Source organism: Pelodiscus sinensis, chromosome 16, assembly GCF_049634645.1.
Source record: "Pelodiscus sinensis isolate JC-2024 chromosome 16, ASM4963464v1, whole genome shotgun sequence".
Taxonomy (NCBI): domain Eukaryota; kingdom Metazoa; phylum Chordata; order Testudines; family Trionychidae; genus Pelodiscus; species Pelodiscus sinensis.
Genome location: NC_134726.1, coordinates 19,728,406 through 19,743,313, shown reverse-complemented (window position 1 = coordinate 19,743,313; position 14,908 = coordinate 19,728,406). Strand labels below are relative to the sequence as shown.

Genomic DNA, 14,908 nt, shown 5'->3' with positions numbered 1-14,908 from the left:
CGAATTAGGCCTACATTCGAATTAGGCTCGTGGAACGAGGTGTACTAGTAGTTCGAATTAGAGAGCCTAATTCGAACTACCTACTCCGTGCCGTGTGTAGCCGTGGGCACAGAGTCCACACTAACGGGGATTTAAAAAATGGTGACGCCCGGCAAGATGCAAATGAAGCCCGGGATATTTAAATCCCGGGCTTCATTTGCAAGTTTGAATGCCTACATTAGCCACCCTAGTTCGAACTAGGATGGCAGTGTAGACATACCCTATCACAATAGAACAGAGTTTCTCAACTTTGGAAGCTCCTGGGGCCACAATGATACTTACAGCACATGCCGAGGGCCGCCACTTAAGTATGGTTGCATATACATGCAAACATATATGCAAATAGCGTCTTTCACACGGACAGATATGAATACAAAGATTAAGGCAAGACTATACAACACGCAGACCCCATGTAAGTCAGTTTTGCTGATATTAATGAAATGCAATAGTTACCCGATTTCCACCCATGTGACAGCACTTTTAATGAGCAACGACAGTCCAGGAATTTAACTACTAAACAAATATCAACAGAAGACCATTATATTGACTCCTTTTTTGCTTTGGCTCCCACCGATGGGCCGCATGTTGAGCCCTGTGTAAATCCAAACTGCACTGCAGGCTGCAAACAGGCCATGGGCTGCATGCGGTCTATATGCCACATATTGAATAGCCCTGCAATATCAGATAATGAACTGTGGGTCCGCCATGAACATACCGAATTTTGCCATTTAACTAGCTGAAGTGATAGCTATAAGGAATAAGGTGTGGAGGGGAAAATGGTGGAGAGAACACCATTCCCTTCGCACACCAGAGCCTACGATGGCCCAGGCTAGTAGATTTTGTGTGCTCTATCCCTGTGGGGCGGCAGCAGGGTGGCTGGAGTGTCAGCACGGACTCCCCAATTCTAGTGGGAAGCACTGTGCCTCAGGGGGCCAGATCCAGGCAAGCTGGGGGCCCCATTAGGTTCCCTACTCCTGCTTTAGACTTAGCGATTTTCCTCTATTTTTTTACCCACAATAAATGGAACACAAGGTAGAGAGGGGACCAGTGTCAAAAACAAATAGCACCTACTTAGTCTGTCAAGATCAGGCAGAGTTAGTCCTGGTATGATAGGCAATTGGGTGTGAAAAAAGTACAGAATTCCCTGCTGTTTGAAAAGAACACAAAAAAACTCTCTGTAAAGATTTTTAAAAAGTCCAAAAAAATGAAAATGGAACCCATTTTACACTGTGTTAAAACTGCAGCATCCTGACTACAGTCTTTGCAAGAGCAAAATGGAATTATTTCTTGCTTTAATTCCTGTGTTCTGAAGGAGCTATTATAAATATTACAAACACAATACGATCCTCCAATCACAGTCCCTTGCACTTTAATGACAACAGCACAAGTATCAAGCACAATTATATAGTTGGCATAGAATTTATTTCTCTCATTAATTTTCTACAGTGAGATTGGGGATATTTCATATGCAAAGTCAAAACTAAAGGTAAGCAAAAGAACAAAAAATATTTATAGAAGATTGTGATAATACTTGGAAGACAAATATGAACACAGGAAAATATCTTTTAAAATTATTAGTAGTACTATTTATTATTTTTTTCAGTAGCTTCATCAATGTGCTAGGCTCCATCCACACTGTCAATGCCATGAATAATTTTTTCAGATGAAGTCCTGCTCCACTGAGGTCAACAGGAACTTTGACATTGATTTCAGTGGGGCCAGGATTTCCCCCTTGGATTTTAAGGATACTGATCATACAAACACAAAAGGAGCCTTATAACAAGGGCTGCAGCAATAAACATCTGTCGCTGCAATTCCTATTGGTTTTTCGTGTGCTGGGAATTTTTCCTGAGAATAACATCATGTAGCAATTGACGTTGTACGCATGAGAAACTGACATTCTCTCTCAGATTCAATTCCTGGGACACTCTACAAGAGTAAAAAAATCCCACCAAACCACTTTGAAATCTGCATATCGATTACACAGGGGCCCAAACTGTCAGTCTGCCAAACTGGTGCTATCCCCTCTCTATACAACACCCCCCAGCTTTCTGCAAAGGAGAGTGGAACATGGGCATGCCCTATTGGCCAGAGTTGTCTCCTGTTTCTCTTACTCCTGCCACTGGACAACTGGGACCGAGTGTTGTATCCTTCAGCCTTGCAATGGTTTCAAATGGACTACGGCTTTGTTCATTTGCCATATAATTCACCCTTAAAAAATAAAGAACTGCTAGAGAAAACTGGGAAATAAAAAACCCTAATCTTGTCCTGATTCAAACACCCTGGATCCCCAAAGAAGTCATCAGGATTTACATCAGCGAGGGGCAATCTAAGCTAGTGAGTGGGACACATAAGTGGCCCTCCCTATCTCAGTGGGCCACAAGACTTTCGTAACCAGGGTAGTTTAGCTAACTGCATTTGCATACCTAGAATTTGTGGGGTGCGCAGCCTGAACTGCAGAAGTGTGTGCAATTAGCATGCACCTCAGTAAACATGCCTTTGCTTTATGTGTGTGTTACTTTAGTAATACAGGGAGAGACTTTAGTAATACAGGGAGAGGAAAAAACCTACATGGATGGACACCAGCAGAATCTGGCACCCCTGTGCATGGGCAGCAGTGAACAAAACGTCTTGCAGGCCACACATACAACTCTAATGGGCAGCCTACGAGCCAGAGATTGCCCACTACTGATTTACATAGATATGAACCTTGGCAGGATTTGGCCCAACTGAGCCAAAACAAAGCAAAACAAAAAAACCCATTTTACCTGGCCAGTTGTTTTCAGTAACCCGCTTGTGTGCTTGGAAGTATTACTGCATGGCACTGGGCTTATTCCTCAAGAGCCTCGTTTCTTTTGCTCTGTGACTCATGAGCAATTATAAAGAAGGATGGTCATGATATAAAGATGAAGGAGTTGGGAAGTTCAGATCTGAGTAGGGTGGCATGGGCTCACCCCTGCTTATAAAGACTTAAGCTACGAAGTAGGGGTGTGACTTCCCTACTCAATAGTACGAGGAGAAGCAGTGAAGGAATGGCTTAGAAGGGCCAAGCACATACTCCCCAGTTTCAGGTAGATTTGTACTCAGCATGACTAAGCAGTGCCTACTGCAGCTACAATGTTGTTTAAATTTGTGCTATTCTGATGACAAAGCCAGTGTAAGCAGATATTTACAAGAAGGGGTAGCGTTAGGCATCACAGCATACTCTGCCAAAATGTATATGCATTTGGTACCCTGTGTACCAAATTGGTATCTGCATCTGTAACCACAAAAATGAGCCATGGATATCAGCAAATTTGCAGGATTCTAGATACAAAATTTGCATCTGCATCCCTATCTGATAAAAGTGAACCGTGGATATCTGCATTCATATCTGCAGATGTGGATGCCTATGGATATAAAGCGGATAGCTGCGGATTTGCAGGGCTCTATTTATGCAATGCCACAAAACCAGTTAAGACTTCCTGGAAAAGGAGGAAGAGAAAATGAATGGGAAGAGACACATACCTGGTTAAAAAGAAATTCTACCACCAGTATTCCAGCACTAAATGTTCAAAGTTGTTGGTCAGGCTGCCAAAAATCATGAGACTTTTCAGGCAATCCCAAGACTTAAAAAAATCTAACTAATGCTGAGTTCTTTTTATTTGTCTTCTGGTTCCTGAAGCTTATGGTGAAGTTGAGTCACATATCAAGCTTTTCTCAGCAATCACAAGGGCTAGAAATTTTTTTTAAATGAAAACTGAGATTCTCACATGACTGCCCGACTCCAAGAACTGTACTAACAACAAATATTTTGAGAGGTAATTGGGTGATATAGTTATTACCACTGAACCACACACACATCGCCAGGGCCAGATTTATAGCCTGTGAGCCCCTAGGCTTCTCCTCTGGTTGTGCAGATGTGGGGGCCATGGCTCCAAGCTCCTCCCCACTTCTTGCAGGGGCTTGGAGCTCCGGGGTCTTCTGCTGCCCACAGCAGCTGGGAACCTTGGGAACCCTCGCTGCCCAGAGACAGCTTGGAGTTCTGAAGTGCTGCAGTACCCTGCAATGTTCCCTCTAATTTCTTCTATTCGCATGTGGATTTTTTCCATTTGTGTGTGGAATACTTTTTATGTCACTGAGGTGTGTGCGAATGTGCACCATCAGTAGAAACAAAAAACCTAGTTGTGGAGACTCTGCCACTCAGAGGGTGGCATTTAAATCTTTCCTGAGTTTTCCACACAGTCACATGGCTTACAGGGAACACTGGTATCCTGCTAATTTTAATTGTTAGGAATCCTGCCATACAACCAAACCATCATAATTGCCCAATGCCCTGTCTAGACACCTTCCCACAGACCATCACCCCAATACACACAGACCCATCCCTTTAAACTCCCTATTGCCCAGCACCCCTTCTACTGTACCTAATTGAAAATCGGGCCCTGTATTCCATGCAATCTTATTTTAATACCACTCTGATTGGGTAATAGTTCAGAAAAAGAAAGTCTTAAGTAAGGGAACAATACATAGTGCCTGATGCTGCCAGGACAGAATCAGGTAATTAAAAAACAAAAATATTAATGAAAATTACATTAATGACTCAAAGATTTATGTTTTAAATCAGATACAGTTGAAAGTTTCACCTGTAAGAAAGTTTTTTTCAAAACGTCAATATGTCTCTTTTGGGTAGAGGTACAATTACAGGAAATAAATTATTTCTGCAATTAACAGACATTTGGAAAACCTAATGCGGTTTTGCCTGCTAATTTTGATGGGTCTTTAAATACAGATTGAAAGAAAAAAATAGAGTAAAAACAAAATAAAAAAGCAAAGATAGCCTCCTGAAAACATTCTACTCAAACTTGACAAAGAGGGTAATACCAACTGTGATGTTAATTATCATTTTGACACAGCTGGTATAATTGGATTAAGTAAAGGGAAACCCCAAACACTGATAAATATGCAAGTTTAAAGCAACATGAGAGTAAATGAAATCTGTTTTAATGATTAGAGATTAAATATTAATTATGTCCTAACATCAATCATAATAACGCATGGCAAGCAAGTACAAAGTACTCCTTGGGTTAAACAGGTTGGCACTAATAATTAAAAGAAAGAAAACTAACCAATTTTTCGGAGTATTTTCTAACCACGTGTTTGCCACTGTGGCTTTCATCACATAGTTTAAATGGTTCTATGTATATTGAGCAAAGGGGTTTTGGACAGACATTTGGTCCAATGGGCAAGTGAACTCGTTCCGCTGTTCTCTGCTTCCCTGCGGCTCCTGCTGCCATGGAGATTGTGGGGGCTCCAACCACTGTTGCTGCACTGCGCCAGGAACCCTGGTGATTCCGAAAGCCTCGTCCCTTGGGGACGATGGGGTACCATGGCGAGAACTGGGCGGGGTGAATGACAAGAATGGGTGGTAATGGCCAGCTCCCCAGTCTGCTGGGAATCCTGGCCTGGATTGTGCAAATTGCTCCGGCTGGGGATGGCCTGCAGGCCAGGAGTTAGAGATCCCTGATTAAAGAGGCATTGCTGGACTCAGTTATTTTATACAGAGCTTTCAGAGTGCTGAGTGAAAAGACACGACTGAACCATGAAACATCGTTTGTACAAATGACCGAATATATAGATATATAATGAAATCAGTGGCTAGCTAAGTAGGGGATGCAAAAGATTTCATGTATTCTTTTTGCTTTCTCTCTATACCAGTAATTTATCTATTTCCTTCTTTTCTGTGCACAACAAACTATTTTCTAGGAGGACTTCCTCAAATCCAGTAACCTGTCTGGGCTGATGACTGACACTGTTTCTGCACTCCAGCAAGCTGAATTCATTCAGCACTTGGCTAAAAACAATCCCAGGCTATTTTCCTAAGAGGATATCTGAACTGATCTTATTTTTCCCCCACACATTCAGCCTATTTTGTTTTCCTTTGTAGTGGGGCTCTTCTGATCACCATCTTTCAAACAGAGTAAAATGAAAAACCTATGAGAAGGCAAATTGCCAAGTACAAGCAGTTTTTATGTCACATCTAGCACTGATTATGAAGCAGTGGGGAATATCTGAAAGTCAGCTTTAAGATACAAAAATACACTTGCTTTGCATAATAAGAAGGGTGTTACTATTTCAGTTGATATACTAGGTCTGCAAATGCAGGACTGTGTTTCCAACTGGCAATGAATGTTTCTCTAGTCAATGTATTTCAGGGTGATACAGTAAAGGTTGAACCTCTATAGTCCAGACTTAAGCAGTCTGGTAACATCTGTGGTCCGGCATCCCTAATGGTGCTCCTGGGTTGGAGCACTCATGGGGAAATGCCAAGCTCCGTGCTCATCAATTCCTCTCCCCACTCTCGTAGAGCTTCTGGAGAGCAACAAATAGCTCATTTGCGGTGCTCAAATTCAAGGACAGGGTGGGGATATTTGGGGAAAGAGGCATGGTGGCTGCGGAACCCTACTGTGGGAGCCAGGAGCGCAGCCCTAGAGTTGGCAGCAGCAGAGGAGCTGGTATTGACTGAATGGGGGACTGAAGAGGGTGCTCAGGAGAAGAGGCAGGGTGGCTGTAGAGCCCTGTGTTCAGGGCCAGGAGTGCGGCCCTGTGGCCAGCAGCGCAGCCCGGTGGCCATGGGGCTAGGTTTCCACTCAGTCAATACTGGTCCCTCTGCTGCTACCAGAGTGCAATCCTGCAGCCAGAGGCAGCAGAGGGACTGGCACTGACCTCCGCTGGTTCAGCAGGTTTCCTGGTTCGGGACAGGTCAGGTTCCGAGTGTGCTGGACTAGGGAGATACAACCTGTACTAAATTAACTGAAATGTGCACAATGTGAATTTTCAGTTAAGTACGCTATTAAACAGTTATTAAGAATGTATAGGCCTCCAGCAGCTAAATGGTTAAAAATATTTTAGCGTCAGGCACAGTAAATATCAGGAGTAGTAGGGACGTAAAATCCCATTTAATTAGTTAACTGGTTAAATGTTAAGTTTAACTGGTTAACTGATTAACCAGGAGTGGGCGGGGCCAGGGGAAGGGAGTGCGCTCCAGCCTGGCTGGACTGAAGCGCCCCTCCCACCTCCCATCCACCATGGCTGGGCTGGAGTGTCTCCTCGCCCCACTGCGGGCAGGGACTACTCCAGCCCAGCTGCTTCTAACTCCTGCACGTGGCTGCCCTCCACCTGCGGCAGGTCAAGGACAGGGGATTGCTCCCTTGGTACCAGGTAACCATTAACATCCCTAAGTAGTAGTGTTGGGTATTTCATGGATGGTTCATCAGCACAGTAATACAGCAACAATTACTGGCTGTTCTATTCTCCAGTACTCGGGTTAAGTGCTTAGAGACAGATAACGGTAATATTGTCCATTGGCCTAATCCAATATATAGTACCCAAAGTCGCATGTGTCATGTTGGAAAATGGCACTTACCTCACTAACAATCTGATGTAAAGGTTTACAGGATTTTGGGAACCAATCCTGAACCATGGCACATTAAAGTTGTCAGTAAGATTAAGATTTGCTCCTATGCTGGATGCTGAAAACCCTAAGGGCATATCTACTCAATGGCTCTAGAGCGGGGGGGTGTCTGTTTTCTAGAACTGAAGACTAGAGACTGTGTGACACAAGAGAGAGGAGAAACATCCAAAATGAAAATAAATCTATAAAACAATACAGAAAAAACGCAATGGAATTTTTTTGAACCATTTCCATCCTGCCTGTGAGCTCCCAATTCTCTTAAGATTTAACCGCATGCAACAATCACAGCATGTTTACACTGTTCCCCAAAAGACTATTGTGGCAAGGTTTCTAAAAAAAAGTCTGTTCCTGACTGTCAGTAAAGATGTCACATTTGACTCTCTTTGTGTTTTATAATGTACCAGCCAGGTGCCGGTGCTGTAAAAAAAAAAAAAAATCTTCTGGGTGATGCAAGTTGTAATAGCTTATAAAACTATGGAGTTATTCTTCTCCTTTAAATAGTCTGAGATGCTGAAAAGAGTAGAAAAGGTAAGTGTTGCCCACTAAGTGCGATGTAACAACGCTAGCCAATGTATATAATTTCATTTCAGACATCCAGTTTTCTAAGGAAATAATGCTTCTCCTGCTGAGTTAAGGAGACATTTCCACCTCCATTTCTTTTCTGAAGCCACTAAAGGAAAATCAGAGTGATGTACTTTTTAATGATTCTGGCATAACTAAAAGAAAACTGTTCTATATAAGGAAGCCGTGACGCTATCCATATTTGTCAGTAAAACACGTATTGATTGTCTACATGGCTTGAATACAAACTGTGTTGTAATTGAGAGGTATAAGCATTCCAGATTTAAGTTTTAAGATGTATTTTTAATCTCTCTCCCCCTCACTTTTCATTGTATAAACCAGACTATCGTGACTTAAAATTCACAGTGTAGGCAGCTGTTTACAAAGCAGATTTAGGCAGCTGAAAAGCTTGTCATTTAGAAGCTGTTATTCACCCATGAATTCAAAAAGGTAGCCCTAGGGGTTATGATTTGCTCTAACTGGGTTTTAAATATTGCACTATTGTATTAGTGATTCTTCCTATTTTGACAAAAACACCTAGGACCATAGGAATTGCCACTGTAGATTAGGGATGTAAAAGATTAAATGGTTATCTGCTAAGAATTAGCTTCACTGGCATGCTTACTGGGTATCTGGTTAATCAGAGGGCCTGGTCAGTGAAAGCAACCCCGCCTCGCTCACGGCATGGTGTTATGAAAGTTAATCATTTCACTGGTTAACTTTTCAGGTGTTTTTTACATCCCTACTGTAGATGAGACATTGGCCCATTCAGCCCAGTATCCTGGCTCATACAATGGCCAGCACCAGTTGCTTCAGAGGAAAAAACCCTGCAGTGGTCAGTTATGAGATAGCGGGTCAGCAAGGAAATTCCTACTCTCAGTAGTTAAAGTTTGACTTACAACCTGAAGCTGGCATGTTTATAGTGGGGTCAACGCTGATGCTTACTGGTTATAGTTAACTGGTGGGGGCTGAATCAGCCCCATGCCCAATGTGGGCAGGGGACTGCTCCAGCCTGGTGGGGCATGCCGTGGGTGGGGGGGGGCCACTCCAGCTGGCCACAGCATCACATGTTCCCAGCGAGCCCAACCTTGCTGGAGCAGTGCACCACAGGCGGGGGCATTCCAGCCCAGCAGGAGCAGCTCCCTTCCCTGACTTCTCCCCCCACCAGCCACAGGGGCTGCGCCAGCTAAGGGGTTAACCGGTTAACGGAATAAATAGGATTTTACATCCCTAGTTACAACACTAGTCCTTACAAAGCTCTTCTTTAGCTTTAAATCATATTTATTATTATAAGTCTGACTATCCTTGTTCATACAAGATCAAATCCTCTTTTTGAATCCCGCTAACCTCATTCCCTAGATGGGCTACAATGTCAACACAAGTACAAGGCAATGAGGAATCAAAGCCCAGAGTCATAATTCACATTACACGGGGCAAATCCTTCCCACATCTACGGAGGCTTCATTATCATGCAACTGGTGGGATTCTGATAGCCAAGGGGTTGAGCCAGAATGAGGGCTGTGAAGGGGATGGTATGGGCAGAGCCAATGATGGGCATGTACTTTGCTATCAGAAAGATCATCCAGTCCTCCATACTGATGCCTGATGGGCAAGGATTCCTTCCACTGTGCCTCTGCCCAGTGCCCAGCCCAGCTCCTCCAGCTGGACTCTGGCATGAGGATTTGGCCAAATAAAGAGGGCAGCTCATTTTCATTTTCTGAGATTCAGTTCTGATGCTATATCCAATCTGCCTGAAGCTCACAATGAAAATGTCCAGGTGCCAATGCTACACCTGCTACTGTGATATGTTTTCAGCTATTCCGTCAGAAAGCAAAAGGCAACCATCATGCATGCTAATTTCCTCTATTCAGGTAAGATCACACAGCCAAACACCATCCATGTCTTGCAATGAAATGGAACTTTAATACGACCATGTCAGAAGTAAAAATAAAATGTGTATGGTCACTTTTAGCTAAAAGGCCTTTACACATTCAACCCCCTCCCCCCCCAAAAAAACCTCCCCAAACCAACTGGATTAATAAACGGGATACTATTCTTCTGAGAGGATGTGTGACAGATTAGCACATTTTATTATTAAATTAATACAAGATTAGTGCATTTAATTGATCTAAATTGTTCTTGTCCCAGCCGAGGTTGGCATCTTAACCCAGCTTTATGCATGAATGTCACATTTCATTAGTTATTTTAGTTTGCTTGCTGCAATGTTTGCGGATAATCAGGTGCACCAGAATAGCAGACAAGCTAAAGCGACGGGATGCATCTCTTAACCTTTTCCATTGCTTTTCCAATTTAACTCTACTGTCATGACTGCCAGTGAGAGCCCAGCCTGTCAATCACACTGAAGAGCTCTATTTCTAAACCCGAGACGATACTCTGAAAGCTATTTATATTTCCGACTTGTTTTTATATAACTCACTCTCAAATATATTTTGGTTCCAAATGCAATACAAGCCCTGCATGCACAACACACTAGAATGATAACGTGCATGAAGAATTCATCTAAATAAGGACAAAAGGGAATCTGTAAGTCTTCAGCAAAAGCAGGCTGGCATTTGAGCGGTTGGCTTATATTCCTGACTCACCCACTGGCTGGCTCTGTGACCCTGGATGTGTTGCTTGCTCTCTGATTATTTTCTGCCAGAACCAAAGATGTGGGTAGGTACTTTACAGGACATAGAGAAAGACCCAGACCTAGTGATTTAGCTTGCTAAGCCTGAAACCAAATGTACAGGCCTGAAGCCAGTGAGTCCTCACATATTCTGGGGTCTGTGCTAACAGAACTGGTTGCAAGATTAGGATCTAAATTAAGATACAACATACTCCAGGCAGGAGGAATTACAAATTAAGGGACTGAAAGTCTTCACAGATGAGAACAGGGTTACATCCAGGGATAATTTAGTAGTGTTAATTTGTCTTCATTTCTTCATTTTCTAATCTGTGACATGGGAAAAATAATACCGATCTTTCCATGTTATTTAGGCTGTGTCCAGACTCAGGGTTCTTTTTTAAAAAAAGTAGCTTTTTTTCGAAAAAACTTCACCTGCGTCTAGACTGCAGCTGCGTTCTTTCGAAATTAAATCGAAAGAACGCGGCTTTTCTTTCAACGGCGGTAAAACTAATTTCACGAGGAAGAACGCCTTTTTTCGAAAGTGTTCTTTCGAAAAAAGGCGTTCTTGAATGCAAACAGGGGTTTTTCGAAAGAGAGCATCCAGACTGCCTGGGAGCTCTCTTTCGAAAAAGCGGCTTGCTTTTTTGAAAGTTCCGCTTGCAGTCTAGACGCTCTTTTTCGAAAGAGGCTTGCAGTCTAGACATAGCCTTAGAGAACTATGAGGAGAAGGCAGCTCATAAATGCAAAGTTTTCTTATTGTTTCTTAATTTCTTACTACATCATTAAGGATTGCATAATTTTTGGTGGGGCCCATACCAGGTCCAAGGCACACCTCCCCATACCTGCCCAAGTCTCTGGGAGGAAGTCTGGATGCAGGAATAGATTTGGGGTGCAGCCCCTGGGCTGGGGCAGGGGGTTGAAGTGGGGGGGGGGCAGAGAGCTGGGGCAGGGATGAGGAGATTGGGGTACAGCAGGCAGGTTGCTTATGGGCTTGAGTGGGAGCCAGAAAGGATTCCCCCAACCCTCTCCCCACAAGCAGCAGCGAGCTCAGGAAAGAGGCCCCTTCTTCTCCCTCTCCTGCCTCACACAACACTCCCCTAATCCCTCCCAGGTTGCTGGGAGTCGCCTGCTGGGAGAGGGGGTGCTGCTATGTGCCTCATTCCTCCACTGTAACACATCAGCTGCCTCAATCTGCCCCTGGTGCTGCTTATTTGTAGCCAGCTGCAGCAGTGGCCGGCAAGGGAGTGCAGCATGGAGCTGCAGGGACAGGCAGGTGGAACCAAGGAAGAGACCCAACCCCAACACTGGAATATTTCTGGAGCCTGAGCAACATGGGCCCATAACAAGTTACTACCCCTGCTACCTTGGGCTATGTCTAGACTGCAAGCCTCTTTCGAAAGAGGCTCTTTCGAAAGCATCTTTCGAAAGAGCCTCTTTAGAAAGAGAGCGTCTAGACTGCACGGAGAAATTTCGAAAAAGCGGCTTGCTTTTTCGAAAGAAAGCATCCAGTGAGTCTGGATGCTCTCTTTTGAAGAAGCCCTATTTACATTGAAGAACGCCTTCTTTCGAAAGAGGAACTTTCGAAAGAAGGCATTCTTCCTCGTAAATTGAGGTTTACCGCCATCGAAAGAAAAGCCGCGTTCTTTCGAATTAATTTCGAAAGAACGCGGCTTGAGTCTGGACGCAGGGGAAGTTTTTTCGGGAAAAGGCTACTTTTCCTGAAAAAACCCCTGAGTCTGGACACAGCCTTGGTGTGTGGAGTAAGCATCAATCTATTCTAATCCTCTCTCTACACTGACGCTCCTCTGTAGAGAACATATAGGAGCAGCCACTGAAGAGTGAGACTACTATTCCCGACAGTTTCATTTTCATCGAGCCAGTCTTCTAACTTGGGACTCCTTTATCCAGACATATTGGGAGTAACTGTGGTAACTTTTATTGTCACGTCCAAAATAAACGTAAGAGAAGTTATGTTACCTTGCATTGTCCCTCCCATGCGACTTCAAGAAGTTCATATCGCGATACCTTGACAAGAATGCTACTAGCTGGTCATTTGTCCTGTGAGAGAGAAAACAGAAAATGTGCACATCAGATACAGAAATCTGTCTTTTGTAGAGTTATCTGTGTGTGCTGTTTCTTATTTTGACACCCGTGGGACTCTGCAGGACACAGGGATAAAATACTATGACAGGAACATTATTTCTCATGCAGACTTTTCCCTCTGTAAACCACTATGCTGCTGAAAGTGTTTTGTTGGTTATTCTGAACGTCACAGACTGATTCTACTGCATAGGAAAAAGGCATGCTTATTCTCTCCCAGTGACTCCTATTTCCAATGTGCTCTGTTCATGATAACAAAATGCTTTTTTAAAAAATGGCCAGTTTCGAAAATTTAAAGTGGGATCTGAGAGTCAACTTAGCAAACCGTTTTGCTGATGCTACATAAAGAGGAACAGAACTGGGCTCACACTCACAGCAATTTTGCCTCAGTGATGCTCACAGGAGTAATAGGTAAAAATGATGTTTATGGCTGAAGTTAATAGACCAGACTCTGCACAAACACAATCCATTAAGTTCTGTAAAAGGGCATCTGGGTCTAATTTTCTTTGGTGATACTAAGCCCCCAGCCCTTCCCCTTTCATCCCTTCTGATAAGCTTCCCCCTGCCTCTTCCCATCCCCACAACACCTATGGCCTCTCCCTACCTCTCCCTGCTCCGTCCCGAGCGTGCCCTGTCTCATTCCCCTCCCTCCTAGTGCTTTCTGTGTGCACCGAACGTTCTGCAATGTTCAGGGTCTGCTTGGAGGGGGGGGGGGGGGAGATGGAGGTGATGGGTGGGGCCAGGTGGGCAGAAAGCGGAGGGGAGCTTGGCTAAATACCCACCCATTTTTCTCTGTGGGTGTGACAAAGCGGGGACTGTATTTGCCTTATGTTACATGTGAGTTCTATTGTCCTATAGTAACCTCACGTGTGTGCTTCAGTTTCTCTGTGCATTGCACCAATACCTAGATGGGGATGGGAATTTCGGTGCAACAGCTTCCCTCGTGTACACAATAGCTGAAGCCTTCTGTAACCTGAGCCTGGGGGGGGGGGGTGAGACCAGGTGACACCATTTGCCCAGGAAGATGGACAAAGGTGGGAGGCGATGCTGGCTTCAGGGGGAAATGGGCTGCTGGGTGTGAGAGTGGTTTTGCTGGCCTGGGATGCAGGGATGGAGACCCCAAGATGGATTGTACGGGCTGCTTTCGATTACTGTGCGAAGTCTGTTCTATGCTGTGTCCCTGTTCTGCCTGCTGGCTGAGCGTCACAGCTGACTGCCAATGGGAGTGCCAGGCCCGGAGATTCCCCACACCTCGGTGACAATGGGTGCTCCTAGAGATGAGTACTTACATATGAACGTAGTGATTTTTCATACCAGAACTGTATCACAAGGCATACTGTGTAACCTGTAGAAGGGCTGGTAACAAACTTGGCACTATGGCTGAGAATGTGTTACGTGATACTGCCGTCCTCAGTTCCCATGTGTTCGATTACTAGGCTGACATGCGTTAGATGCATATTACAGGATTAGTTTCAGCATTTTCCGGGGAATTTAGACAAGCATTTGCTGTAGAATACTTTCTCGTCACCATTTTCAATTATGTTGGTAACAAAACAGAGCACAAAAAAGATTCAGGAAATGGGAAACAGATGGGAGGCAGATTAGCAAACCTATGAGACCACAGCAACGGGGAGGGACAGAGTTGGGCATGAATGTCCAGCCCTGTCTCTCAATCCAGGTGTGAGGCAAGCCAGCTGATCTCAGCAGGATCCAAGTGTGGATGGGCTTGGGGGAAGGGGAACCCAGTAACAGGGTGAGAGGGTTCTGCATGGGGCAATCTGGGTGTGGATGTCTCAGTAGGAGGGGCCTGCATGAAGAGAGATTTGTTGGGGGGTTCCAGGTACAGGGAGGATGGGATTCTGCGGGGGGAACCAAGTGAAGGTATTTGGAGCTTGGGGGATTGGAGAGGAGGGGGAAGAGGGGAGAGGTCTGCATATGGGGGATAGGTTTGGCAAGGGGATTTGGGTGCAAGGGGGGGTGTCCCAGTGCTGAGGGAGTAGGGTTTGGTGGAGTGGATGTCCAGGTGCAGCTTACTGGGATGGGATTGCAGGAACAGGAGATGGGGGGGGGGGGGCTCAGTGAGGTGAGGATTCAAGGGGGCTCAGCAGGGGGTTGGAGCTTGGCAG

General features: G+C 44.6%; 1 protein-coding gene across 1 annotated transcript in view; it reads right to left on the bottom strand.

Annotated features, from left to right (window-relative positions):
• XYLT1 (xylosyltransferase 1) overlaps positions 1-14,908 on the bottom strand; it is a 400,682-nt gene that overhangs the window by 61,409 nt on the left and 324,365 nt on the right. Inside the window, exon 6 of the mRNA XM_075899380.1 lies at positions 12,660-12,740. Within this exon, the coding sequence (XP_075755495.1) occupies positions 12,660-12,740 (81 nt within the window). The remainder of the gene's footprint in view (positions 1-12,659; positions 12,741-14,908) is intronic.